General features: G+C 39.7%; 1 protein-coding gene across 6 annotated transcripts in view; it reads left to right on the top strand.

Annotated features, from left to right (window-relative positions):
- ZNF236 (zinc finger protein 236) overlaps positions 1-25,779 on the top strand; it is a 96,072-nt gene that overhangs the window by 62,045 nt on the left and 8,248 nt on the right. For 4 of the 6 annotated variants that reach the window (XM_068396284.1, XM_068396281.1, XM_068396283.1 and 1 more), the window contains 9 exons: positions 843-1,208; positions 2,908-3,053; positions 4,305-4,548; positions 5,023-5,202; positions 8,529-8,681; positions 10,029-10,219; positions 11,883-12,014; positions 16,820-17,017; positions 25,044-25,173. In XM_068396284.1, coding sequence (XP_068252385.1) covers positions 843-1,208; positions 2,908-3,053; positions 4,305-4,548; positions 5,023-5,202; positions 8,529-8,681; positions 10,029-10,219; positions 11,883-12,014; positions 16,820-17,017; positions 25,044-25,173 — 1,740 coding nt within the window. Of the gene's footprint in view, positions 1-842; positions 1,209-2,907; positions 3,054-4,304; positions 4,549-5,022; positions 5,203-8,528; positions 8,682-10,028; positions 10,220-11,882; positions 12,015-16,819; positions 17,018-25,043; positions 25,174-25,779 lie in introns of those variants that run through there. The other 2 variants (XM_068396282.1, XM_068396285.1) reach the window with 2 other exon arrangements.

The raw sequence follows: 25,779 nt of genomic DNA, 5'->3' as shown, positions 1-25,779 counted from the left end.
ATTGATTTCTTTATCTTGTTTAGCTAGGAAGCAATATTGTGCTGGAAGGCCAGTGAATTTCAGGAGTTGTAGTGGGTTTTCAGCTACAGTGACACATTTTCTGTCAGATATTTACATTATGCTTTTTCTGAATTGTACAATTGCACATATGGTTAATGAAATGAACTCTGTAGTTAACTGTTGTTATTTGTAGTACATCAAAAATTCCATTTGAGACCAAGGATTTTTTTGAAATCTTATGCAATCTGATAGGAGAGCAGAGAAGGAGGACTGTATGTGTATAGACCAGATTTCTGTACTTCTAGATTACTTTGAGATGGTTGGTATTTTGTTTTAGAATGTTATCTCACTTACAAATTTTGTTTGTTTTCTACTTGTAATCCATTAATACTACTCAGTATTCAGGTAAAGGCTGAAACAGAAGAACAAAGCTGCTGGAATTAAAAAGGAAATGAGTGGCTAAGTAAGGAGAAGCCAAATGCTTAAGAGGTTGAGATGAAACTTTTAATTCTCCACTTTTATGAGCTGTGTAGTTGAAACAACTTGATTAGTCAGGAAGGTGAGATGATGAGGAGGACAGAAGCATCAAGGTGACGAAATAAGATGCTGCATGAAAGTTTTAACAGCATATTGAGTTTTAGAAATCGGAAAAAATTAAGATACCCTTCAATGACATCCTTAATTCATTTGAAAAGCAGCCAAAATTATTTAAAAAAGGCTAGTTATTTCAAATTTATTCTGTTCAAATTAGTTTAGAATCTGTATTTTTTTAAATTGTTGGTACAGTGCTATGATTTTCAGAGGTTTTATCACTTATCTTTCTGTTTTTGAAACTTTTCCAGGCCAGAAGCTCTTCAGTTGTCATGTATGCAGTAATTCTTTTTCTACAAAAGGGAGTCTAAAAGTCCACATGCGTCTGCATACAGGAGCAAAGCCCTTTAAATGTCCACACTGTGATTTACGGTTTCGTACTTCAGGGCGCAGAAAAACCCACATACAGTGTCATTATAAACCAGAGGCAAAGAAAGTTAGAAAGCCTGTCACCCGTACTTCAGCTGAGGGACTACAACCAGTCAGTCTTCTTAATTCATCCTCAACAGACCCTAATGTTTTCATCATGAATAACTCTGTTTTGACGAGTCAGTTTGATCAAAATTTACTTCAACAAGGACTTGTGGGCCAGGCTATCCTGCCTGCTTCAGTGTCAGGTAAAAATGGATGGCTTTTTGGTGGTGGTGTTGAGATCAAGTACTGAACTTTGCTTTTTGTTAGAGTTCAGAAAATTATGCCAAACGCTACTTCCAAACAGGTAAGAGTTGTACTGAATTCATGGTTTGATGCACGGTGGTGACATAAATAGAAATTTATTTATTTAAGAATGAAGGGGAAAATGTATGCAGTTCACCTAAAAAGATCATTTCTGCTGTGGCGTAACACTGCAGAAAGGAAGAAAATACAGATAACAAGTAGCTGGAGTACTTGTACTCTTTTTTGGTAGTCCTCTGTTGCCTTTTCTTAAAACGGAGAGAAGCAGAACAGTTATTCTGTAAACTGTGCATTCCATAAGATTTGTTTTGTATTCAAGCATTAGATCATAGAGCAAAAAAAAGGTTGTCTGCACTAGTTATTTACATGAATAACGAAGAATGTGTTTTAAGTGCACATGCTCTGGTATACATGTGTAGTTAACAGTTCAAAACAAAAAGAAAGAAAAAAATCCCAACCAAAAATCCCAAACAAAACAAGAAAACACTTCAGCTATACAAAAAGCTACTAGTGTAGGCATGTATATTAAATAATTAAATGCCTAGGGTATGAAGTCTTACCGTGACTACAAAGACAGTGACTATAACTGGATTAGCACATTAAATGTGCCACAGACCATTCTTTGAGGCCCCCTGGGACAGAATATCTGACCTGCTTCATGTTGCAAGAAAATGACCTTTGACCTTTTGAGAATGATCCTTGCTAACTTCTAAATAGCTTTCAGGAGTTGTTTGTGTAGGTGTTAGCTGGCCTCAGGCAAAGTTGGGCCAGGAATGGTTTTAAGAGCAGAATAATGTTCAAGTGTCTGGAACTGGTACTGTTAAATTTACTACTTCAATTGTGGGTCTTGGACTGTCTGTCACTTCTGTTCAATGTCCTAGAAAGAGGCAGGAACCCTCTTAAATTGAGATTAGTGATGTGGGTTTTGCCCGAAGCAGGTACTTCTTGGGTGCATTGTAAAACAGATTTATTATAGTAAAGGATTTTAAGGAGGGGAAGAGAGATATTTTTGAAGCATCAACCAAAGGAAACTGGTTGATCATACTGAAGGTGTTTGCAGAAGAAGGTATGTCAAACACAAGATGACTTTTTCCTTATATTCTCTCAAGACCTTTTGTAGAGATGGTCTATTCAACTTTTGAGATTAGGAGCTTTCTAAGTTCTAAAGATTTCAGATTTCAAATGCTAATGTACCTTTATTTCTGTCCACTTGAGTACATAGGATGAACTTTGATACCTTCTTGAACAATGTTTGTGCTGTGCAAAAATGTGGCAGTAGCTTTCGTGTGTATGTTCAGAGTTAGAATGTACGTATCATGCATGAGTGCTGCTTGTTTTTAGGCGTGACACACTCTCCAAGGAAATTTATACCAAATTTCTCCAGGTTTCCAGCGATACTCTGGAGTGGTTCTTGTTTTGTAAGATGCTAGCTACTGCTTAAATAGCAATCCTTAAATTACATAGAATTTATGAAGCTTTAAAATAGGCAATCATCTACTTCAAATTATTTTCTTGGCATAAATAAATTATGTGTGTGTGTATAGCTTTTGTATTGATTTAATTTATAAAAATAAACAAGCTAAAAGAGGCAGTCAGTAATGATAAAGAAAAACATTATAATATGACTGTTTTCTTTGGTAGCTGGAGGTGACTTAACTGTGTCCTTGACAGATGGTAGCTTGGCCACTCTTGAAGGAATACAGTTACAACTTGCTGCTAATCTGGTTGGACAAAATGTTCAAATTTCTGGAATAGATGCCACAAGTATTAACAACATAACATTACAGGTAGGTTGCTCACAGTTTCTTGCTTTTAATTTTATAGAGTCACTTTGAGGGCTGAAGAAAGTTTAAGGAGCATACATAATTCTGGAAGAGTTCCCTTGAGTTGAGTGAGGCATGCGGCAATACCATGCTATATCAGTTGTACCATGTTAGAAGACTTGAAGAATAGCTGCACAGTGAGGTTTTATTCTGGTTTGGTTTCTTTCTTTTTCAGTTTTTCAGGTTTTTTTGCCCCTCTGGAATTCCGACAGATTGCTTTAAAATCTGTATTTTTTTTTCTTTTAATTGCATTTCGTCTTTTTTACTTAAAAAGCATTTGAGGCTCCCCACCCCGCCCCTGAAAAGAACTCCCCCCAGAAACAAACAAACCCTAATTATTGCACAGAATGTTCTTTTCCTTAACGTAAGATACCTGTGTTATTTTGCAAGCTTTTAATATTTGGATTCACAATTTAAATTCCCGTTGAGCTTATAAAATGACCGATAGAAAAAGTGAGATGATTACATTTAAAAATTTGTATTTGAAATGATGTGAAAGGATGATTTTCATGAAACTTGGTTGTGTTTGATCAGTTTCACAGACTCATTGAGGTTGGAGGAGACCTCTGGAGGTCACCAGTCCAAGCCCAAGGTCAGGGAAGGGACATCTTCAGAGTTGCATAGGGTTACTCAGAGTCTCTACTCAAGAAGTTTTCAGTGTAAAATGAAGACAAATATGTTTTAGTTTTGTTTTCCCCAATCCCCAAACATCCCTAAAGAGTAAAATGTCTGTCTTTAACTATCAAGAACAACTGTTTGACTATGAACTGGGACCTTAATGAGTCCTAGGAGCTGAAAAAATAGATAATTTCTGATATCAGTCTTCTGTCTGCTCCATGCCTTTTCACTTTCAAAGACCTGAAGACCGTGATAAGTGTTACATGCAGCAATAATACAGTACAGAATGCCAACAGTGTGGGTACCTGGTGCGCAGCATGCTCATATGTAGCTATGATCATGATTTCCCAAACGTTTTGCTGAGGGAAGGGAGGGAAGAATCTACAGGTGAAGCTGAGTAGACAATTTACATGTGACTTTGGAGACTGGCTATAGAGAGACACTTAAAAAATAAATTTAAGTTTAAAATGGTTAAAATTTAAATGTTATATATACTCTATATGCAATGAATATGAATTCTGGATTTATGGTTAAGAATATTGACTTAACCTGTGTTTATTAACTTCAGATTGATCATATTGAAAACTTGCTTTTCAGATCGATCCAAGTATTCTACAGCAGACATTGCAGCAGAGTAATTTACTTGCTCAGCAGCTAACTGGAGATCCCAATATGGCTTCACAGAATCCCTCCCTCCAGGCAACAGAAAATGCAGTGCCAGCTAATGTGGTGATTCAGCCTATATCAGGGCTGTCTTTGCAGCCCACAGTAACATCATCTGCTAACATGACAATAGGATCCCTATCTGAGCAAGAGTCTGTGCTGACAGCCAGCACTAGTGGTAAGCAGTGTCAATAATGTTATTGTGCTCTGAATTTCTTAGTTTTGCTTATGGTATTACCCACAGTGAGAAAATTCTGTCCCTCCCTGCCAAATACTTCATTTAATAAAACAAGCTTACAGTTCTTGTATGAGCATCATCAGCAAATTTTACAACTTTGTGTTAGTATTTTTGAATATAATTTTTTCAGAAGGTGAACTATATATTGAAAATATTGAAGAACATTTATAGTCTTAGAAAACTCAGATTTGTTCTTCAGAACAAAATCTTTGTTCTGAAGATCCTAACTTGCAAAGAAATAAATTGGATATGAAAACCATTTGTTCTTTAGAGTACAAGTTCTAGCATCTTACCTTGGCTGCGTCTTTTATAGTAGTTCAGAAGATAATGTATTAATGGCTTTAAAAAGTAGTGTCTATTGTAAAGAAAGGATCTTCATGGAATTTTTTTTTTTGTACTGCCCCTTATATTTAGGTACACAGGACATCTCTCAAGTCATGACTTCACAGGGTATGGTACCATCTTCAAATGGGCAACATGAGATAACGTTGACCATAAATAATTCCAGTTTGAGTCAAGTTCTAGCTCATGCTTCAGGTTCTACTACTACAAGCTCATCAGGAAGTCCTCAAGAAATCACTCTGACAATATCTGGTTGGTATTTTTAATGATCTTTAATGGTACCAGATCACCATTTTATAAGGTAGTTGTACAGTAGCATTTGAGGATATTTTCACAGTCCACAGCTTTCCTGTGATGTATTTTTTTATATTCATCAGCTTTAAAAGATAGTCCCCAAATCTGCTTTTGAAAACCAAATGCATTTGCTTTGAGGACACATTAGATTGGTTCCCCTATTTTATTCATAGCCTTGAGTCAACAGATGGTTATCTCGGTGGCAAAGCCCATATAACCAGTTCTTATTTCCTTGCTTTGCCTCACTTGGGGTAATGCAACTCCTGGGTAGTACTGGGACAGGAACAAGCAGGGCAGGCTTTGGGGGTGACTTTATTTAATCTAGTTTTCTTTAAATGCCTGTAGAACTATGTTCTAATAGATGCTCTGATCATTCTTTGAGATGTGCTCTTCAGTCTTTATAATATGTAGTTAATACTTCATATGTCTCTGAATAAATTTAGGCTGACTTTCTTACTGCCTCTAAGAGACTGGTCCTTATATACACTATAGATATCTTTCTATTTCCCCCAAAGACAGTTTGTATTTTCACAGAATCACAGAATCACACAGAATCACAGAATGTTAGGGATTGGAAGGGACCTTGAAAGATCATCTAGTCCAATCCCCCTGCCGGAGCAGGATTACCTAGACCATATCACACAGGAACGCGTCCAGGCGGGTTTTGAATGTCTCCAGAGAAGGAGACTCCACCACCTCTCTGGGCAGCCTGTTCCAGTGTTCGGTTACCCTCACCGTAAAGAAGTTTTTCCTCATATTTAAGTGGAACCTCCTGTGTTCCAGCTTGCACCCATTGCCCCTTGTCCTGTCAAGGGATGTCACTGAGAAGAGCCTGGCTCCATCCTCATGACACTTGCCCTTTACATATTTATAAACATTAATGAGGTCACCCCTCAGTCTCCTCTTCTCCAAGCTAAAGAGACCCAGCTCTCTGAGCCTCTCCTCATAAGGGAGATGTTCCACCCCCTTAATCATCTTCGTGGCTCTGCGCTGGACTCTCTCTAGCAGTTCCCTGTCCTTCTTGAACTGAGGGGCCCAGAACTGGACACAATATTCCAGATGCGGCCTCACCAGGGCAGAGTAGAGGGGGAAGAGAACCTCTCTTGACCTGCTAACCACACCCCTTCTAATACACCCCAGGATGCCATTGGCCTTCTTGGCCACAATGGCACACTGCTGGCTCATGGTCATCCTGCTGTCCACTAGGACCCCCAGGTCCCTTTCCCCTACGCTGCTCTCCAACAGGTCTGTCCCCAACTTGTACTGGTACATGGGGTTGTTCTTGCCCAGATGCAGGACTCTACACTTGCCCTTGTTATATTTCATTAAATTTCTCCCCGCCCAATTCTCCAGCCTGTCCAGGTCTCTCTGAATGGCTGCGCAGCCTTCTGTTGTGTCAGCCACTCCTCCCAGTTTTGTGTCATCAGCGAACTTGCTGACAGTGCACTCTATTCCCTCATCCAAGTCATTAATGAATATATTGAATAGTACTGATCCCAGTACCGACCCTTGAGGGACTCCGCTAGACACAGGACTCCAACTGGACTCTGTCCCATTGACCACCACTCTTTGGCTTCTTTCCTTCAGCCAGTTCACAATCCACCTCACTACCCGATCATCCAGACCACACTTCCTCAGTTTAGCTGCGAGGATGCTGTGGGAGACCGTGTCAGACGCTTTTCTGAAATCGAGATAGACCACATCCACAGCTTTACCATGATCTATCCACCGGGTTATGTCCTCATAAAAGGCTATCAAGTTGGTTAAGCATGACTTCCCCTTGGCGAAGCCATGCTGACTGCCCCTAATAATCCCCCTATCCTTGATGTGCCTGGAGACAGCACCAAGGACAAGTTGTTCCATCACCTTTCCGGGGATGGAGGTGAGGCTGACCGGTCTATAGTTCCCCGGGTCCTCCTTCTTGCCCTTTTTGAAGACTGGAGTGACATTTGCTTTCCTCCAGTCCTCAGGCACCTCTCCCTTTGCCCACGACTTAGCAAAGATGATGGAGAGTGGCCTAGCAATGACTTCCGCCAGCTCCCTCAGCACCCACGGGTGCATCCCATCAGGGCCCATGGATTTATGGATGTCCAGATTGCTTAACTGGTCCCTGACCCAGCCCTCAGGACAGCCTCCAGCAGTATAGACAGAGGCAAAGAAGGCATTCAGTAACTCCGCCTTCTTTTTATCCTTTGTCTCCAGGGCCCCCACCTCATTCATCAGTGGGCCTACATTGCCTCTAGTGTTGGCTTTACCTGCAATGTATTTGAAGAAGCCCTTTCTGTTGTCCTTGACCTCTCTTGCAAGGTTTAATTCCAAGGAGGCCTTAGCTTTCCTAGTTGCCTCCCTACATCCTCTGACAACAGACTTATATTCCTCCCAAGTGGCCAGCCCCTCCTTCCACGATCTGTACACCTTCTTCTTCCACTTGAGTTTGCCCAGCAGTTCCCTGTTCAACCATGCAGGTCTCCTGGTACCCTTCCTTGACTTCCTACCTGTTGGGATGCTCTGATCTTGAGCTTGGAAGAAGCAGTATTTTTTGTATCATAATATTTTGTATCATATTTTGTATCATAATATTTTGTATCATAATATTTCATTAATAGATCCAGAATAATATTTAGTGCTTTTATCTTTCTTTTCCTTTCTTTTTTCTATTTTTTTCTTTTCCTTTTTTTCTTTTTCCACTTTGTGTGTCACATGTTTAGTGTTTTAAGAGTCATGACAATAATGTCTGTGTTAAGGTGTCAGGCTCCCCCACCTGTGTTTTTCTGCTTGTTAACGTATGTTCACTCATCTAAGAAAAATGGAATATAGGTGTCCAACAACTGATAGAATCTGCTTTCAGTTTCTGTATGTTCTGTGCTTGATGACCGTTCCAGAAGATTAACACCATGTGAAGTGATGTTTTTGCAAAAGAGGACATGTTCAATGCATTTCATTATCCATATAGTAGATGAAAAAAATAACATTTTAACTGTTAGCCTTTAGTTTGCTAGATTTTTTTAGTTTCATGAAATTGATGCCTTGAAGATCAGTATTTGTCTAAATGTTAATAATCTCAGGTATTTCTTTATGTGTTAGTATCTAGATATGCATAATCACATCTGTATTAAGAACTTGTCAAACCTCTGCATAAAAGTCTGCATGTGTAGAAATTGATTTTGTATTTGTGTTGTATTTTCTACTTTTATTATTTTATGTTTACTTGTTTATAGTTCTAAGTACAGTAGCAGAATAATGTTGAGACATTTCCAGTTACAATAGGACTAATTTCTATTCAGGCCAAGATCTTATTCAGCATAATTCTGGAAGCGGTGATCTGAATAGTGGCTTAAGGCTGACAGCACCAACCATCAACAGTCAGACTACAGGGGCTACGTTAACTATAAGCAACGATCAGCTGCTTTCTCAGGGCACTTCACTAAATGCTCCAGGTATGCATACAGTGATTTTCTAATTAAAAATAATAACATCTTGTTAAAAAATATATGTTAGACCAGGTAACTAAATATGAAATGGTATAATAATAACGTTGCACATTCTGATTCAGGAACTACATGGCTTTGTGTGTTTTCTCCCTAGCTTTAAATTGTTATGCCAATTTAAATGAACTTTACTCCACATAGTAAGAAGAAAATGAAAACAAGAAGGCATATCTAAAATTAGTATTTTGTGGCAGTTACAGGAATATTGAAGGACTATTTCTATAAATTGGAAGATGAAGAAATCTGATACATTGGCTGCAGACATGATAAAATATCCTTTATATCAAATTTGCTCTAGTATTCAAATTTTGAGATTTTAAATATGTGTATTTATTTCTACCTATAGCTGTTTATACGTACACACAAACACGTGGGCATGTGTATAGTTGTTCATACTTTAAACCAGTGCAGCAGGTTGCATTGGTTGCACTGATTGGTCACAGCAGGTTGCACTAATACAGACTTAAAATAATTTTCTTCTTTTATGCATACTTAAATTTTCTGTCTTCCTTTTCCTTTCGTCTGTCTCCTTTCATAGCTTCCTTTAGTGATTATGTACATCTGTAAAGCAAATCTGCTTTAATGTAATACTGGGGGAAGCCTACCCCCAGAGTATCCTGTGAGATTAGAAGGTTAAGGCATGCCTGTTGTGTAATGAATTAGTAAATGAAATAGTAAAAATGAGACAGTTGTATTGCACCTTCTGTATCATCTTCTCGGGTTTTTGAGACTTATCATAAACTGAGAGCCATGAGGCCTCTAGTCACATGTTGGAGAATCTGTAGTAAATTATTATACAACTGTTATAATCAAACTGTTATGAAACACCTATTAATAATAAACTGGCATTTTTTACTGTTACGGATTATCAACCACGTTGCAAGGATAGAGTGGGAGTGTTGGGTTACGGAGTTACTGAGTTTAGGTTTTACTGCTGTGAGTCGAAGTGTATTTCATTGAGAATTCTGAAAGTGGTCAGACTACAGAAACATGTAATGTGAAACTTCTTCAGGTGTCTTTTTGGTAATGAGTCATCTCCCACATGCCGTGTTGCAGTTAAAACTTTGCAGTATGATGTCCATCAAGCTACATTTACATGTAATTTTTCTAATTTTATCATCTGACTCTCTGACAATTTTTGACACATGATTAGCTGTTTAACTGATTTATCTGCTTCCAAAATAGAAAGACCTAGCAAATGAGAAATAGAAATTATTCAGTTCAATTAAAATGTTTGCAGCTAAGAGTTTATGTATGTAACAGGTGGGTTTTTTTACTATTTTACATATATTCCAGAACTTAATACAACAGGTGGAACAAACCTTCCTTCAACAACACCCATATCTCAGTCTACAGTTTCTGCCCAGAATTTGGTAATGTCTTCATCAGGAGTTGGAGGAGAGGGTAGTGTCACCTTGACTCTTGCTGACACTCAGGGAATGTTGTCAGGTGGTCTTGATGCAGTTACACTTAATATCACTTCACAGGTAGGAAATGCTTTTCTGAACTGACAGATAAACTAATGTTACTGTCTTACAGGGCAGGAGTTGGAGATTTTGCTTAGAAAATAATTTGGTCCTGTAAACACATAGTATTTGAAAATTCAGCTAACTTTCCTTCTTTTTCCAACAGTGTGTGCACACTGCCATCTAGAAGCATAAACTCTAAGCAGAAATACAGATACATTTTGCAGGGTTTTTTTTTTTTGCAATGAACAGACAGGTTCTACTGTTTCAAATGTCAAGATCGATTTTTAGTAATAACCTAAAATGTGTACTTTGTCGTCACTATTCAGTAATACAGCTTAGTATTCCTAAACTTTTTATTGTTTAATATGGTAAATTTTTCTTTTCCTCCTTGTGAACATGAGAGTTGAAAAGCAGTTGTGACAGTTCCTTTCACAGCAAATAACAGGACAGAATCTAAATTAAATTGACTGTCTTTAATAACAGGTAGCATTATGAGACATTTTACACAAATAGTGCTGTGTGGACTATCATCTCAGTTCCGTTTTTATCATAATTTAAGATTTTTGTGGTGTCATCAAGAGCCAAAGATATATTGGCAAATAGAATGTATGGAGTGGGGAGAAAAAAAATATCAATAAATAATATTAAAAGACTAGAAAGTGAAAATTTAGGGTCACTGTATTTCAGTGTAGATTTGACATCTGAAAACTTGGTCTGTTTCTTCTACTTTCTTGGCTTAACTAGGTTTAAATTGATTTTTACTTACTTTTTGTCCTGAATTAAAATGTGTAAATGCATATAAATGAAAGATTATTTGTCTAGCATATGGTGTGATTAAACTAGGTGAAGCAAAGTCTATGAGGATGATTATATGCTTGCCTCTCTGCAGTTTTGCTCTAGGGAGGGGAAGAAAAGACTTCTTAAATAGGTCTTATGACACATTTGTGATTTCTGGCATCACAGAGTAGCAAAGCAACATGTGGTTTCATTTCAGACTTTGTAATAATTTAAGCAATTACATTTGGCAGTGTTGATGTTTATTAATAAGACACTATGCCTGATGTTAAGGCAGGCACAAATAAAAATGAAACATTGTTTTGGGTACTATGCAAACACAGTCTATGTTACAGGAATCTTGATAAATAGATAGTACATAAAGGTACTGTGTTTCCTGGGGAAATTGAAAAGTCTTTAACAGTAACGTAGAAGGAGTAGTATGATATTAGTAATTGTGTATCTTAATTAGTAATTTTGTATCTTGATTTCATGTATTTTGGAAGTAGGATTAATTAAGAGATTTTAAAAAAGGAAAAGATTGTGGGAAGACCACGAAGGAAAGTAGAATAGAGGGATTAAAGAAAGTCTCAGCTGAAGAGACTAAGATGAGGGACGGCTGAGACATTGAGCAATTGATGCAAGGCTGAGAAAAATTAATCAGAACTGAATCTCTGCTCTTAGCAGACTTCCAGCTGTTTTTACCCTCAAATTGGTAGACTTAAAATAGAAGGAGAAAAGGAGAGAAAACAGTAGTATTTGTTCAGATAGGGTTCTGGAATGGACCTTTTCAAGAAAAAAGAATGTAGTTTTGAGGTATAAAATTAATTTACATGACTATAGTTAGCTGTTTAAATATAGTTATTTTACCTTTTTTGTTGTTGTTGTTTTCTGCCCTCTTTGACAGGGTCAGCAGTTCCCTGCTATACTCACAGATTCCAGTCTTGCTAGCCAAAGTGGGTCAGGGTCACAGCAAGTCATACTGGTGAGCCATACACCCCATTCAGCATCTGCAAACTCTGATGAAATAACATATCAGGTAAATACAATGTATTTCTCTACCTTTTGTGGATAAAGGACATTATTTAATCAGACTACTGTAATGTTTCCTCTGTATCCTGAAGCAGGAAGGCTGATGTCATTCGCAAATAAGAGTATTGGGAGGAGGTTCATTGTGACTTCCTAGTCACCCAGATTCTGTTTTAAGTGTGAGTTAAAAACATTTCTTCATATACAAAAAAGAAATGCAATTAATAATATGTTTCTTTCAACAAATTACACAACCATGCTCTCAACACAGACTGCTCCAAAAATTTCCAAGGAAGGTTGTAATGAGATAATAAAAATAGACAAAGTTGAGAGCTGTGGAAAAAAATAGCACCTATTGCTATACTTTTTCCATTCTGTTTTTGTAACCAAATTGCTTTAATATTGGAGCAACATAAAATCTTTTCAACTTCTTAGTATTTGAATTTCAACAGAAACTTTTACGTATGTAATAATGTATTAATATTAGAAAAAGTAGTTCAAGCTTCTCTTGTTGAAGGCAAATGAATGTTTTCAACCAACCTGGTAATGCAAGCTCTGAAATAGGAAAAATCGGAGAGGCAGATGGTGACCCACAATCAAGTGAAGAAGTGGTGGACTGGATTGGCAAGCAAAGGGCAAGATTTTAGCAAATTGTGGCTGATATGGGCAGAGAAACCTGAAAAATAATGACTAGAGGGAGGGGGCCTACCTCAAGTGTATGTGTATCAATAAAGGTGTAATAGAGGAAACATCAACACTATTCTTGGAAAAAATGTCACAACTGGATGTCTCTCTGAAGTGCCTGTACACTGATAGATGCAGCATGGGGAACAAACAGGAGGAATTAGAGGTCTGCATGCAGTTGCAGGGCTGTGATCTCATAGGAATCAGAGAGAGAAGGTGCTACAGCTCACACAACTGAAGCGCTACCATGGCTGGATTCAGGATCTTTAGGAAGGACAGACTGGCAAGACAGCAGCAGGAGTGCATGGAGCTCTGCCTCGATGGTGAGCCAACTGGGACCTTATGGGTAAGGACTGGCAAGCAGACCAACGTGGGCGACACTGTCGTGAATGCTAGCCATCTCCTACAGATCGCCTGATCAGGAAGAAATAAAAGATAAGACTTTCATCTTCGTCTTGGGCAACCTGCCCTAGCTGATGCTTCTTGAGTAGAGGAGCTGGACTAGATGATCTCAAGAGGTCTTTTCTAACTTAAAAAAAATCTGATTTCCAGTTCCTGGTCCACATGAGTTACTTCAGCCTGCCTAAGATCTGCTGGAAGGGCAACAAGCAGGGCACAAGGAATCTATGAAGTTTCTGGAGTGCATTGATGATAACGTCCTGATACAGGTGACTGAGAAGCCAGCAAGCTGAGATGTTCTTCTGAGCCTGGTAACTGCAAACAAGGAAGAACTGATTGGGAATGTGAAGGTCAGGGACATCCTTTGTTGCAGTGACAATGAGATGGTGGAGCTCAGGATCCTGCAAATAGCAGGATCACAGCCCTGGGCATCAGGAGAGTAGACTTTGGTCTATTCAGGGATCTGCTTGGAATATGGTAAGCAGACCTGGAGAGAAGGAGGACCAGGAGCACTGGTTGGTTTTAAATATTGTCCTGTCCAAGCTCAATAATTGTCAATGCCAATGTGTAGGAAGTCAAAGGCAACAGGAGGCCAGCGTGGAAGAACAAGGAGCTCCTGACAAAACTCAAATTTAAAAAAAAGCATACATATGTGGAAGCAGGATCAGGTAACCTTGAAGGAGTACAGAGACACCATTCAAGGAGGCAGGGATGAGTTTAGGAAATCCAAAGCCCACCTGGAGTTGACTGTGAAAAGAGCATAAAATGTAACAAGATGGGCTTTTACAGGTATATCAGCAGCAAAAGGAAGATAAGTTGTCCTGCTACTGATTGGGGCAGAGGACCTGGTGACAGAAGATTTGAAAAAGGCCGATGTACCGAGTCTCTCTCTTTGCTTCATTTTTACTGGTAAGATTTGTCTTCTGCAATCCCAGATTACCAAGATCAGTGGGAAAGGGTGGAGCAGTGAATACGTACCCTCAGTAGAAGCGGGATCATACACAAATCCATTGATGATGGGATACACTCATGAGTGCTAAGGGAGCTGGCTGATGTCATCATGAGACCACTGTCTTATTATCTTTGAAAGGTCATGGCACTTGGGAGAGTTTCCTGAGGACTGGGAGAAAGTAAAAGTTACTCCTGCCTTCAAGAAGGACAGGTTGGAGAATCTGGGAAAGTACGGATCAGTCACCCTCACCTCAGTCTCTGGGAAGATGATAGAGCAAATAGTTCTGAAAAGCATTTCCAAACACAAGAAGGACAAGAAGGTGAATAGGAGTAGTCAGCAGAGATTTGTGGAGGGGAAAACATGCCTAACTGACCTGAGACCCTTCCCCAGTGAGATGACTGGCTTGGTGGATGAGGGGAGAAATAGATGTGGTTTGTCTTGATTTTAGTAAGGCTTTTGATGTTGTCTCCCATAACCTCCTCGTAGGCAAGCTGATGAAGTATGGGCTAGCTAAATGGAACAGTGAGGTGGATTGGAAACTGGCTGAACTGCTGGGCATTGAAGGCGTTGTAATCCATGGAACAAAGCCCATCTCAAGGCCAGTCATTAGTAGTGTTCCCCTGGATTCATATACTGGAACTCGTACTGTTCATTAGTGTTCTTCCTTAGTGACATGCATAATAGAACAGAGTGTGTGTTTGGCAGGTTTACGGGTGATAGAAAACTGGAAGGAGTGGTTGACAGACTGAATGGGTGTGCTGCCACACAGAGGGACCTCGACAGGCTGGAGAATTGGCCCAACAGGAACCTCACAAAGATCAGCAAAGGGAAGTGTAAAGTACTGTCCCTGGAGAAGAATAAACCCGTGCACCTAGTACACGCTGAGGGCAGCAGGAAAGCAGCTTTTCAAAGAAGGACCAGTGGTATTGGTGGACAAGTAATTGACCGTGAGCCAGCAATGCAGCAAAAAAGGCCAGCAGCATGCTGAGATGCATTAAGAGTGTTGCCAGTTGGTCAAGAGGGTTGATCCTCCCCTGTTCTCAATACCAGTGAGAACAGATCATCTGGAGTGCTGTATCCAGTCCTGGGCCCTGCAGTACGAGAGACGTGGATATACAGTAGTGAATGCAGTGGAGGGCTACAAAGATGATTTAAGGGATTGGAACATCTGACATAGAAGGAGAGGCTGAGAGAGCTGGGACTGTTCAGCTTAAAAGAGAGCCCGCTCTGCGTGGTGGGGGGGTTCTTATCCATGTGCATAAATACCTGATGGGAGAGAGTAAAGCAGATGGAGCCAGGCTCTTGTCAGTGATAGCCGGTGAAAGGACAAGAGGCAATGGACACAAAATAATTCCGTCTGAGCACAAGGAGACCCTCTTTCACTGTGAGAGTGGTTGAACGCTGGAAGAGGTTGTCCAGAGAGGTTGTAGAGTCTTCATCCTTGGTAATATTCAAAACATGTCTGGGCATGGCCCTGAGTGTGCTCTAGGGACACTGGACTAGATGATCTCAAGCCATCCCTTCCAACTTGGACTATTCCGTGTTTCCGATAACATCTTGTGCATATGATTTTTATATTTGCATATACTTATGAGTGTGAGTTCTTAACAAGGTTAGTGTTTGAATACTCTGTGAAGGTGGATGTTTTAAAATTAAATAGGAACATTTTTTTTACACTTCTGAATTTAAAACTAGATTTTGTGTCTTTCAATACATATGCTTTAATAAATCAGGGTGCCATTTCATAAGGCTTATTATAATGTCACTTGTAAATTGTGACTGTGTCTGAGTAGCAGTATTGTAATAACAGTCAAAATGTAACACTAATGTAAGCTAGTTTTCTCTCATTCCCTGCAATGTCATGTTTTTTTCAGTCATGGTGACTGTGTTGATTGACCCTTCAATATGTCACCCTTTTTCTGAGAGGTTCCAACTAGTTGAAAACACACACACACGTGTGTGAGCAGACACAGAGGATTTTTTTGTCATTTCTTTCAATATGTTTTATATTGCATCTTTACTTTCTAGTATGGATAATATTCTAACTATGTTCTGTATCCTTTCAAGTTTAGTTCCTCCTGAAGAATTCATGTAGAGTACTACTTCCTTTATCTTTTTCATTTGTTTCTTTATATAAGTTACTGTATTTAAGATTGTTTTGTATCTGTAAAGTTAAAGGAATTTTGTGTCATTTTATCTGAAGAAAGTGAACTTTTCCACACACGCCTCACTGATTAAAACAAAACAAAAATGCAGCACAATCCCATCCAAATTCTATCAGCTTTTCATTGTGTATTGGTACTTCTGGAACTCTGTGTTGGTAGGTCAGAGCTTTACTTCCTTATGAAAACAGAGTCCCCAGTGAAGAAACTGAACAAACAGAAAATATTATTTTCCTCTGTAGAATCAGAAATACTTTTTTGTCTGAAATGTTTTCTACTTTGAATTTTATTCAGTGAGAAATGTGAGAATCATCTGAGATGCTCAGCAATATAAAACTGAATATAGGAAAATATTGATACAAACACATTCTATTTATAATGTGTAGATGAATTTGTTCATAGGTATTATAATCTTTCTGTTTTCTTAAAATACATGTGTGTCATTCTTAAGAGCAATGAAATACAGGTTCATATTTACATACAACTTATTTCCTTTTTGTTCATAAGTCTCTTGCAAGTACTCTGCAAAAATTCGTCACGTTGAGGTAGATTTTGAAAAATCACTGTTGTGGATGTGCCTATGAAATTGTTTGACAGTGTTTTTGTAAATTGTTACAGGTGACAGAGGTTTCTCCTAATGTGACTAAAAGCAGTCAAGCAGAAAAAGAAGGTCGCGTGCACCAGTGCTTTGAGTGTAGTCAGACCTTTTCTTCAGCCACCATGTTGATGCACCATAGTAAAGAGGTTCATGGCAAGGAAAGAATACATGTTTGCCATGTCTGCAATAAAGCCTTTAAGCGGGCAACACACCTCAAGGTATTTGGTAATAACAGTTGATTGTTCTGTTAACTCATTCTTTGATTTTGGACTTTTTGTGATATTAATGAAGGGTACCTATTATCCCTTTACCTTTTCCTTTCCTTTTGCAGTGTGAGAGGTGTGCATCTGAGAGAGGGAGTCTAAGTGATAATGTATACACAGATAGAGAACTCTATCCTGGAGCATGGAGAGGATTTTAATGCGTGTCTTGTCTACAGAATGAAAAATGGGAATGCCTGTCATGCAAATAATAGTGCCAGAAAAAGATTTCATTCACTTTATTTGCTTATGTATGTCATCACTGCTAATCCTGATTTCCAGATAAGCTTTTGGAATCATAGGAAGCTGTCTGCTTTGCACTCTATCATTTGATTTTCAGAAGCTCTGTCTTGTGAGTGCAAGTGACACCTGCAGAGGAAGCATTTACTTTAAAATATCCTTATACTATTACCGCTGTCTAGTGATATTTTCTATGTAGTTTTCTCTGGATTATGAACAACCTGATACTTCCAAGTCTTTTTCAAAAAAATTAGTGGTGTATTTAAGGTTTTAATTAGATTATAGAATGTTCCTGTTAGGAATATTGGGCTGTACTAGATAAGGGTTATGTCCAGGCCAGTATCCTGTCTCTGAGAGACACTAAAAGGCAGTGATTTGAAGAAATGTTTTACAAAAAAAGCAAACATACAATATAATGTGCCCAGAATTTTGCCACCTTCCCAGAATTTATAACAGGAAATTTCTGGAGGCAATGTCTTTTTATTAAGTAGTTCTTACGAGAGCTTTTCAACATATTTCCTTTCACTTTAGTATCATGTTTTTAGAAAATATGCCCTATTTGTGAAGTTCACCCGCTTGGAGTGATCATGTGTGTCAATCAGATTATTGGTCTTTGGGGAAACTGTCACTAAATGTGGTGTTGTGGAACTGTTAACCTCTGGTTTAGAAGAAATTTTCCAGCCAAAAAAAAATTAAATATAGTATTGATACTTATTTTCCTTAAGTAATGATAACAAAACCCCAAATATCAGTCTCTCTTCAATTTGTTTTCTTAGAACTGGCTGGTGTTACGTTTTTTTCATAATTAAACCTTGACTTCTATTATATACTGGGCCCAGGTTAAAGATGTGATGAGGAAAATTCCTACCCTGTTATAGCCCTAGGATTATTATCTGTTATTGCTTTTGCACGTAGGCAGCGATGAAGTTGCAATGAGAAGACCAAGGGCCTTGGGACAACTGGTTAAGGGATCAGGAGCACAAGTAGTGTTCTCTATCCTTCCAGTTGCAGGGAACGATGAGGGGAAAAAACAGGAACCCCAGCAGATTAGTAACTGTCTCCAGGATTGGTGTCACTGGCAGAATGTTGGGTTTTTTGATCATGGGTTGGTCTACACGACACCAGGCCTGCTAGTGACAGATAGCGTACACCTGTCTCAAAGGGGCAAAAGGATCTTTTCGCAGGATTTAGCAGGGCTCATTGAAAGAGCTTTAAACTAGAGTTGAAGAGGGAAAGGGATAAAACCAGACTCACTAGAGATAAGCCTGACGGTGGCATGGCAGTGTTTGAGGGATAGTGTGCTAGCGAGGTCCTTTGGCCTGCTCCACAATGTGCTGAGTACACAGGAGCACATTTGAAATGTCCCTGTACTTATGCATGCAGCATCCTAGCCATCTCAGTGGAGGTAGGGGATGGAGGTTCATGCGGCGGCAAAGATGCAAGGGTTGTTGCTGTATTATAAACCACGGAAGCGCCTCAGAACAGTCACATTAGGAATTAGGGCTTCTCCCTCAAAAAAGGTGGCAGGATCAATAGCCCAACTAAAGTACATCTCCACCAATGCATGCAGCATGGGCAACAAACAGGAGGAGCTGGAAGCCCTTGTGCAGCTGGAAAACTATGTTATAGTTGCAATCGTGGAAACATGGTGGGATGACTCGCACAACTGGAGTGCCGCAATGGATGGCTAGCAAGGAAGGAGAGGCAGTGGGGTGGCCCTGTATGTTAGGGAGTGTTTTGACTGTCTGGAGCTTGACAATGGCGGTGAAAGAGTCAAGTGTTTATGGGTAAGAATCAGGGGGAAGGCAAACAAGGCAGATACCATGGTGGGAGTCTTATAGACCACCCAACCAGGATGAAGAGACAGATGAAATATTCTATAAGCAGCTGGGAGAAGTCTCACAATCGCTAGCCCTTGTTCTCATGGAGAACTTCAACTTACCGGATGTCTGCTGGAAATACAATACAGCAGAGAGGAAAGTGTGTGGAAGACAACTTCCTGACACAGCTGGTGAGTGGGCGAACTAGGGAAGGTGGCCCACTGGACCTCTTGTTTGTGAACAGAGAAGGACTTGTGGGTGATGTGATGGTTGGAGGCTGTCTTGGCACAGTGATCATGAAATTATAGTGTTTTCTATTCTTGGACAAGTAAGAAGTGGGGTCAGCAGAACTGCAACCTTGAACTTCTGGAGGACAGACTTTGGCCTGTTTAGGGGCCTGGTTGACAGAGTCCCTTGGGAGGCAGACCTGAAGGGCAAAGGAGTCCAGGAAGGCTGGGCACCCTTCAAGAAGGAAATCTTAAAGGAGCAGGAGCAGGCCGTCCCCATGTGCCAAAAGACGAGACAGCGGGGAAGAAGACCGGCCTGGCTGAACAGAGCTTTAGCTGGAACTCAGGAAAAAAAGGAGAGTTTACTACCTTTGGAAGAAGGGGCAGGTGACTCAGGACAACTACAAAGGTGTCGTGAGGCTATGCAGGGAGAAAATTAGAAGGGCCAAATGGCCAAATAGAACTTAATCTGGCCACTGTCATAAAAAGCAATAAAAAATGTTTCTATAAATACATTAACAACAAAAGGAGGACTAAGGAAAATCTCCATCCTTTATTGGATGCGGGGGGAAACATAGTTACAAAGGCTGAGGAGAAGGATGAGGTACTTAATGCCTTCTTTGCCTCAGTCTTCAGTAGTAAGACCAGTTGTTCTAGGGGTGCCCAGCCCCCTGAGCTGGAAGACGGGGATGGGGAGCAGAATGAAGCCCCCATAATCCATGGGGAAATGGTTAACGACCTGCTGCACCTCTTAAGACATACACAAGTCTATGGGTCCAGATGGGATCCACCCAAGGATACTGAGAGAGCTGGTGGAAGTGCTCACCAAGCCACTTTCCGTCATTTATTAGCAGTCCTGGCTAACTGGGGCGGTCCCAGTTGACTGGAGGTCAGCAGATGTGACGCCCATCTACAAGAAGGGCTAGAAGGAGGATCTGGGGAACTACAGGCCTGTAGGTTTATACTGGATATTAGGAATAATTTCTTCACGGAAAGCGTTATCAAGCATTGGAACAGGCTGCCCAGGGAAGTGGTGGAGTCACCATCCCTCAAGGTATTTAAAAGACGAGTAGATGTGGTACTTGGGGACATGGTTTAGTGGTGGACTTGGCAGTGCCAGGTTAACAGTTGGACTTGATTGTCTTAAGGGTCTTTTCCAACCAAAATAATTCTATGAACTTTCTCTGCAAAAAAGAGATTTGAAAAAAAATCTGCAGTTAACTCAAATCAGGAGCAACATAGACGAAAACCTGCTTGTTAGATAAGGTAGGGTAATCATAGAAAAACACTTGTATTTGAAAGTTGACTTCGTGAATGGGTACTTTGATATGAAATACAGCTCTGTTTGCTTTATTTGGGATGCTGCTTTAAACCACAGCTTTATACCAGAAAGCTCTTCCTGCTCAGTGCACTGGACCATTTTCAACCTTCAGATCCAAAGACATCAGCATTTGCAAAAGATCACATTTTGTTAGTTCCTAAGAAAAGAGGATAATGTTGCACATATATGTAAAAATTGGAGAGTGAACCTCACCAGATAATGAGGAAGTTTCAACAGTTTCTTTTCCCATGTACACATACAGACATACACAAACCAGTGGAGTGACCAGCTAAGTTTTGGGAACATTTCATCAAAAATGTGGCAGAAGTTTGCAGTTTGATACAGCTGATCCTGTGGAAGCACTATTACTGTCTTTGAATCAGCATAATGGTTTGATCTTTATCAGTCCAGCTAGTGGCTATGAAGGTTGATAAATCTTATTTCAGGAAGGTTTACTATGTATCCTGTACAAACCGAATCCAGGATTTCTGATGATGAAAGTCAAAATCAATCTCCCCATCATTACTTTTCACTTTTGGTGAGGAGGAGGAGAGGATGTTTTAAACAGAAAGACAGTTTCATTACTATTTGGCCATCATGTCCTAAAACACACTGCACCTCTTCATCAAACTCTTTTCTTCATTAAGGTGTCCAGAACATTATCTATGAGCAGCCTTTAACAGGAAGTTCCACGAAGATAAATTAAACCATGGGTTTTGGCTTAGGGTTTTGGGAAGGGTTCAGTGTTCAGTGATCTCTTACTCAAGGTCTTCAGTTTGTACTGATGGTATTCTGGAGATCACTAAAAATATTAAGAGCACTGCCAAACTTCAGGCTTTCCAGAAAAACCCAGTAGGAGGTAAGGGTAGCAATGTTTAGATGCCAGTACTTAACTGTACTTGTTTTTTCCAAAGGCATCAGTAGCAGCAATTTCACAATTATCCACAAGAAAAGCTTCTTTAGAGATTATCGCAGAATTGTTTTGGTTGGGAAGGACCTTTAAGATCATCGAGTCCAACCGTTAACCTGGCACTGCCAAGTCCATCACTAAACCATGTCCCTAAGCATCACGTCTACTCGTCTTTTAAATACCTTGAGGGATGGTGACTCCACCACTTCCCTGGGCAGCCTGTTCCAATGCTTGATAACGCTTTCCATGAAGAAATTTTTCCTCATACTCAATCTAAACTTCCCCTGGCACAACTTGAGGCCATTTCCTCTCGTCCTATCATTTGTAACCTGGGAGAAGAGAATAGTACCCTCCTCGCTACAACCACCTTTCAAGTACTTGTATACAGCAATAAGGTCTCCCCTGAGCTTCCTTTTCTCCAGGCTAAACAACACCAGTTCTTTCAGCCACTCCTCGTAAGACTTGTTCTCCAGACCCTTCACCAGCTTTGTTGCCCTTCTTTGGACTTGCTCCAGCACCTCAGTATCTTTCTTGTAGTGAGGGGCCTAAAACTGAACACAGTATTCAAGGTGCAGCCTCACCAGTGACGAGTACAGGGGGATGATCACTTCCCTTGTCCTGCTGCCCACAATATTTCTGATACAAGCCAGGATGCTGTTGGCCTTCTGGGCCACCTGGGCACACTGCTGGCTCATATTCAGCCGGCCATTGACCAACACCCCCACATCCTTTTCTACCAGGCAGCTTTCCAGCCACTCTTCCCCAAGCCTGTAGCGGTGCATGGGGTTGTTGTGACCCAAGTGCAGGACCCAACACTTGGCCTTGTTGAACCTCATACAGCTGGCCTCGGCTCACCTATCCAGCCTGTCGAGATGCCTCTGCAGAGCCTTCCTACCCTCAAGCAGATCAATGCTCCCACCCAACTTGGTGTCGTCTGCGAACTTACAGACGGTGCACTCGTTCCCCTGGTCCAGATCATTGATAAAGATATTGAACAGAACTGGCCCCAACACTGAGCCCTGGGTAACACCACTTGTGACTGGCCACCAACTGGATTTAACTCCATTCACGACAACTCTTTGGGCCTGACCATCCAGCCAGTTTTTTACCCAGCCAAGCATACGCCTATCTAAGCCATGAGCAGCCAGTTTCTCCAGGAGAATGCTATGGGAGACAGTGTCAAAGGCTTTACTAAAGTCCAGGTAGACAACATCCACAGCCTTTCCCTCATCCAGTAAGCAGGTCATCTTGTCATAGAAGCAGATCAGGTTAGGCAAGCAGGACCTGCCTTTCATAAACCCATGCTGACTGGGCCTGATTGCTTGGTTGTCCTGTACATGCCCCATTATAGCAGTCAAGATGATCTGCTTCATAATCTTCCCTGGCACCAAGGTCAGACTGACAAACACCCCAACCACCCACCCCCAGTGTCAAAAATTTTCAGTCCAGTGTGGTTTCCAATGTCTTTGGTGACTGTCATGATTTTACAGCTTCAGAGGGGAGAATCTTCAGACATACACAATGACTAAACTGTTCAATTCCGTATCATTAGATAGTGGAAATACCTGTAAGGTGACTGTAGGTAGTAAATAAAGCACGGACTTCATTCTAATATGAAAATAAAGTGAGGTTGTGATCTTATTAAAACAATGGAATGAAACGAATTTTTTATTGCCACACTTTCAGAGGTCATTACAATTAATCTTTCAAGATAGGTGGGGCATAAGAGTTGCATACCAATGCATGAGTAGAGGGTAAAGGGCCCTTTCAAATAAGGTTTCCTGTTTTCTAATTAGATAATGCTATTTTGGGACCCCAAGATAGTTCCTATCTGAAAAATATGAGACTTACATAAATCAACTTGTAAAACATCATATGAACAATCAAAGAGATACCAAGTATGTCTATAAAGAAGTGCTTGCACTTCAGAGCATTTTCTTCCCATGAACTATTTTCAAAAGCATATATTTTACAGGAAAAGTATAAGGGATTGGCAGATCAGTGGAACAGAATTGCATCGCAAACTGTTGCGTCAGAGAAAGGTGACAGAGAAAGTCTTACGGTGGCTATCTGGATGCTCTCCTATTTGCTTTCAAGTAGAAAACAGGCCGTGGAGGTTGTTGGGGTTTTGGATTGTTTTTGTTGTTTTGGGTTGGATTTTTTTTGTGGCGGACAGAAAGAAGCAGCCAGTTTCAGATAATTTTTCTGGAGTAGGTCATGGCATGCTTCCACCATTCAGTGCTTCAGGAGATAATGAATACGATAAAAGCAAAAGATTTTCTTCACCTCCAACTAAGCTGTGGTTTATGAATCTCCTGTGATTTTCTGAGAAGACCTTTTATTATTTTCATATAATACTATGTTATTATAATTGCTAAAATAATAATATTCTTCCCTGTAACTGTCTCACTGATTTTCCAGTGAAAACAAATTCTGCAGATATAATTTGCTTCAGTTCGTGGAGTGAGGAATAGGACTTCATAGACATCAAGAATGCTCATTGTTTAGGTGTGGTAAAGACTGATTAATAGTTTAGTCTGTAACGAATAGACTAGAAAAGAATATCCACACACATTTTAGAAAGTGGACAAGTGCTCACAGTACTGTTTCACATACAGTTTCTTGATTAGATTTTTAAATTACATATGTTTGTATTTGCTTTCTTTTGTGATCTGAATCGTATCTTGGTATTAATGAAGAGATTTAAATGAAAAAGTTAATAGATAACATAAGATGCTCCTTTAAATTTGCAAGGCTTCTGAGCCCAGCATCAGGGAATTAAAAACACTGAAGTTAGAACTGTTATTAATGCTTCTTCATAAAGATAAAACATGTCATACCCTCATTCTGCTTTCTTACATGTAAAGGCCTTAGTGGGTTTTTTTATTATTAATTTAAGAGTTCATTGTGAAGTGGTTCTATTTGCACGTTGACATTATGTGGCTGTGTGTGTGCATGTTGTGATAGTTCCCTCTTTGAGGCCTGTACAGTTTTACAGTGATACTTACTCAGGTGCTGAGTAGGCGTACCTATGTATCAGGCAAGGAGGGGAGATGGATACTGTAGAGGGGAGGGAAAAAATCCAATATTAACTTAATATGTGCAGTTGTCCAAAGTCCATGTTTGTAAGTGAACAAAGATTTTCAAGAGCTCTGTGGCTTTTTTTTTTTTGCTTCAGGTAATTAGTGAAGGGACTAATGTATGCAACAAAAGCAATGCATACAGTTATTGCCAGAGGTTTTCAGAAATGTAAAGATACTGATGCATCAGCCTTGCAAAGAGTTGATATACAAAAACAATCTCTCAATTAAAAGAAAAAAAAAAAAGCAGGCTTCCATCTTCTTCCAGCTTGTCTGCTGATGACTAAGATTCTCTGCATTTGTCTTCAAAGAGTGAATATTTTCTATGTTAAATACTGAAGTTTTTTTAAATGGTCTGAAATGTACTGTTTTCTGTATTGGCTTAGGAACACATGCAAACCCATCAGGCTGGACCTTCACTGAGTTCCCAGAAGCCTAGAGTGTTTAAGTGTGATACTTGTGAAAAAGCTTTCTCTAAGCCAAGTCAGCTGGAGAGACATAGTCGCATTCACACAGGTAACACCAGAAATTATTGTTATCTCATAAGATTCTCATGAATATATGGGTGTTATATTTGGAGTCCTTGCTCATAGTTTCAGGTAACTGCATTTAAATATCAACATAAGCTTAAAAAAAAACAACTAAATTTCTAACCCAAAGAGTTTAGAAATTAAAATTAAGAACAGCCAACTTGAAGTCTCAGAAACTGTGATATTTTGTTTAAAGCCAGAACATCATGCTTAGTGGCGTGACTAAGCTTCTCCATGTTTTGGGACTGGTAGTACTGCAGTGGTGATGTGAATTCATGATCTTTTATATAAAAGTTTGTCAGTCTTTGAAACAGATTAATAAATGTGTATTTTAAAGCATTGTTTGAAGTGGTGTAAAGATACTGGATACTATCTCCTTCAAATATATAGGAGAATGTGCAAATGAGTGAGTGCTCAGTGACGTTAAATAAGGGACAGTCTTGACTGCTGATACTGACAGCTGTATGCAATGCTTTATCGTCATTGAACTACTTAGTTCATCTGTTTCTAATGCCAGTGCTTTTTATTTGTTGTGTTCTTTTCTGCTTAATTATTTTCTTCAACTGTTACTCTATAAAAAGACTATACTGAC

Source organism: Nyctibius grandis, chromosome 3 (genome assembly GCF_013368605.1).
Source record: "Nyctibius grandis isolate bNycGra1 chromosome 3, bNycGra1.pri, whole genome shotgun sequence".
In the NCBI taxonomy this organism is placed as follows: domain Eukaryota; kingdom Metazoa; phylum Chordata; class Aves; order Nyctibiiformes; family Nyctibiidae; genus Nyctibius; species Nyctibius grandis.
This window is presented reverse-complemented; position numbering and strand designations above follow the sequence as displayed.